Genomic DNA, 3,283 nt, shown 5'->3' on the forward strand with positions numbered 1-3,283 from the left:
TTATTATTATTATTATTATTATTATTATTATTATTATTATTATTATTATTATTATTATTATTATTATTATTATTAGAGCTATTTGTATGATGATACAACGCAGCATTTGGGGGGAATATTTAGTTTGACAAAGGTTTTACGGCGCTTGTAAACCATGGCGTTTGAATGAAATAATGAAAGCTTTACAAATTACCAAAACTCGGTAGTATAAACATGCTTAAGTTCAGCTGGATTTTTTTTCTTTGCATCTTTCTCGAAACGATCTCAGAGTGATTTGCATATCATAATGTATCATACATGATTCACATTGTGGGGAAATCAGGCGCACGTCAAAATAATGAAATCGAGGATGACATTGTTCCACCCCTCGAGCATTTTTTATTTTGTTTTGGGTTTTTTTAATCTGAGAACATCAAGTGTTCACTTTAAAAAATGTTTATGTGGTTTACTGAAAACTTTCGATCAAAGTCTCGATAAATGTAAATTTGCAGTTTCCAATCACTTTGTACAGGTGATTGTCTTGTTAAGGTGGTCGTTTGTGCAGGTGATTGTCTTATCAAGTTGGCCGCTAAAGCAGGTCAGACTGTGGTTATCTTCACCTGGGAAACACTCGATGTGGGAGTCTAGGAAGACCACAATGTCCCCCCTAGACTGTTGGAACAGCTCGTTCCTGCCCATGATCAGTCCCAGCCTCTTTCTCGCTCTCAGCAGACGAACCTTGGGCATGCGCTGAACGTAAGCTTCCAGGGGCCTCTTCAAGTGAGCTGCACGAAGAGGAATAATAATATGTGAAATTGATGATGATGATGATGATAATAATAATAATAATATTAATAATAATATTAAGAATGATAATAATAATAATAATAATAATAATAATAATAATAATAATAATAATAATAATAATAATAATAATAATAATAATAATAACAACAATAATCGTAATCATAAAGGAAAACAAAGAAGAAGAAGAAGAAGAAGAAGAAGAAGAAGAAGAAGAAGAAGAAGAAGAAGAAGAAGAAGAAGAAGAAGAAGAACAACAACAACAACAACAACAACAACAACAACAACAACAACAACAGCAGCAACAACAACAACAACAACAACAACAACTTTCAACGTGTAGCCATAATGTAATTTTAAAAAAGACATGGTTATAATAGCAATAGTAGCATGTTTATTCCTCTGTAACTCGCTGGAGAACACAAAAGCTCTCCCCCCCTCTCTCTCTCTCTCTCTCTCTCTCTCTCTCTCTCTCTCTCTCTCTCTCTCTCTCTCTCTCTCTCTCTCTCTCCCTATCTCTTTCTCCCCGCCTCTCTCTCTCTCTCTCTCTCTCGTTCTCATCTTCTCCTTCTCTCTCTTTTTAGTCCTTTCTAGTTAATCCTTCTTTCTCAAAGCACTCTCATATTAATAAAGTGATGTGAATATTTTCATTGATTTACTGCGATAGTATGAATGTCCGGTCATGCATAAGAGTTCATCGAAAGGGCGTAGTATGTTCATTGACCTGTGTATATTGTGTTGAGATGAAGGTATTGTAGAGCACCTAGGTCTGTATTGTACGAGATGGGGCCTTATAGAAATTATTACATACCTCGGTTGGAATAATAATCAAGTATGATTATCTCTCTACGTACCTTGATGGGGAAGAATCATCCAGTAATATTATCCCCATACCATAGTCGGAAAAAGCACCCTGAAAGATAGATGGCCACCATACCACAATATGCCGGAGGCCCAGGAAGTTGCCTCGCTAACATGGCAATCCCCAATGTCCGGATCGGATGCGTGAACATCTTTACATTTTAAGAGTATGCACATGACTTAATCTGAGCAATCAATCAGTAAAATTATCCATATACCTGGGTTGGAATAATCATCCAGTCAGATAATCCACATACCTTGGTTGGAAAAATTATCCAGTAAGGATGTGGGGCAGGACAACCAAGAATAGAAAAAAGGTCATTAGGATGGACAACATGAACACACGGACTGGCTTGGGTGTAGCAGAATGTGGAACGGCAGCTCGCGAGAGTGACACAAAGGTCATTACACGTCAACCTCTGAGTCAGAAATGACATCTCCGGGTACTTCAGGTAAGATATCCACACACCTTGGTCGGAATAATCATCCGGTAAGATTATCCAAAAACCTATTATCCACATACTTTGGTCGGAATAGAGATCCAGTAAGATTATCTAAGTAAGAATGTCCACACACCTATCATCCACATGATGGTGGGGTAATCATCCAGTAAAAATATCCAGAGGCTAGTCCAGGATAAGGAAAGATGGAAAGTGTTTGCCGGTGGCCTTTACCTTAATACATGGTGAGAAAAGCAATGCTGATGATGATGGTGATGATGATGATGATGATGATGATGATGATGATGCTGATGATGATGGTGGACTCCGCGAAGATATCTTCGAGTGAGAGTGAGGCTATTTTTCGGCTCCATTGTCATTATACTCAGAGGCATCTCCACTCTTCCAAATAACTCCATTCGAGTAGATGATGATGATGATGATGATGATGATGATGATGATGATGATGATGGTGGTGGACTCCGCGAAGATATCTTCGAGTGAGAGTGAGGCTATTTTTCGGCTCCATTGTCATTATACTCAGAGGCATCTCCACTCTTCCAAATAACTCCATTCGAGTAGATGATGATGATGATGATGATGATGATGATGATGCTGATGATGATGGTGGACTCCGCGAAGATATCTTCGAGTGAGAGTGAGGCTATTTTTCGGCTCCATTGTCATTATACTCAGAGGCATCTCCACTCTTCCAAATAACTCCATTCGAGTAGATGATGATGATGATGATGATGATGATGATGATGATGCTGATGATGATGGTGGACTCCGCGAAGATATCTTCGAGTGAGAGTGAGGCTATTTTTCGGCTCCATTGTCATTATACTCAGAGGCATCTCCACTCTTCCAAATAACTCCATTCGAGTAGATGATGATGATGATGATGATGATGATGATGATGATGATGATGATACTGATGATGATGGTGGACTCCGCGAAGATATCTTCGAGTGAGAGTGAGGCTATTTTTCGGCTCCATTGTCATTATACTCAGAGGCATCTCCACTCTTCCAAATAACTCCATTCGAGTAGATGATGATGATGATGATGATGATGATGATGATGATGCTGATGATGATGGTGGACTCCGCGAAGATATCTTCGAGTGAGAGTGAGGCTATTTTTCGGCTCCATTGTCATTATACTCAGAGGCATCTCCACTCTTCCAAATAACTCCA

At 38.8% G+C, this 3,283-nt stretch overlaps 1 protein-coding gene across 1 annotated transcript in view; it reads right to left on the reverse strand.

Moving 5' to 3' along the window:
- The window catches only part of LOC101855269 (polypeptide N-acetylgalactosaminyltransferase 5), a gene marked incomplete at its 3' end in the record, with an annotated part of 10,723 nt that overhangs the window by 968 nt on the left and 6,472 nt on the right, over positions 1 to 3,283 (reverse strand). The window contains 1 exon segment of the mRNA XM_005101991.2: positions 600 to 764. Coding sequence (XP_005102048.2) covers positions 600 to 764 — 165 coding nt within the window.

This window comes from Aplysia californica, unplaced genomic scaffold (genome assembly GCF_000002075.1).
Source record: "Aplysia californica isolate F4 #8 unplaced genomic scaffold, AplCal3.0 scaffold00307, whole genome shotgun sequence".
Classification (NCBI taxonomy): domain Eukaryota; kingdom Metazoa; phylum Mollusca; class Gastropoda; order Aplysiida; family Aplysiidae; genus Aplysia; species Aplysia californica.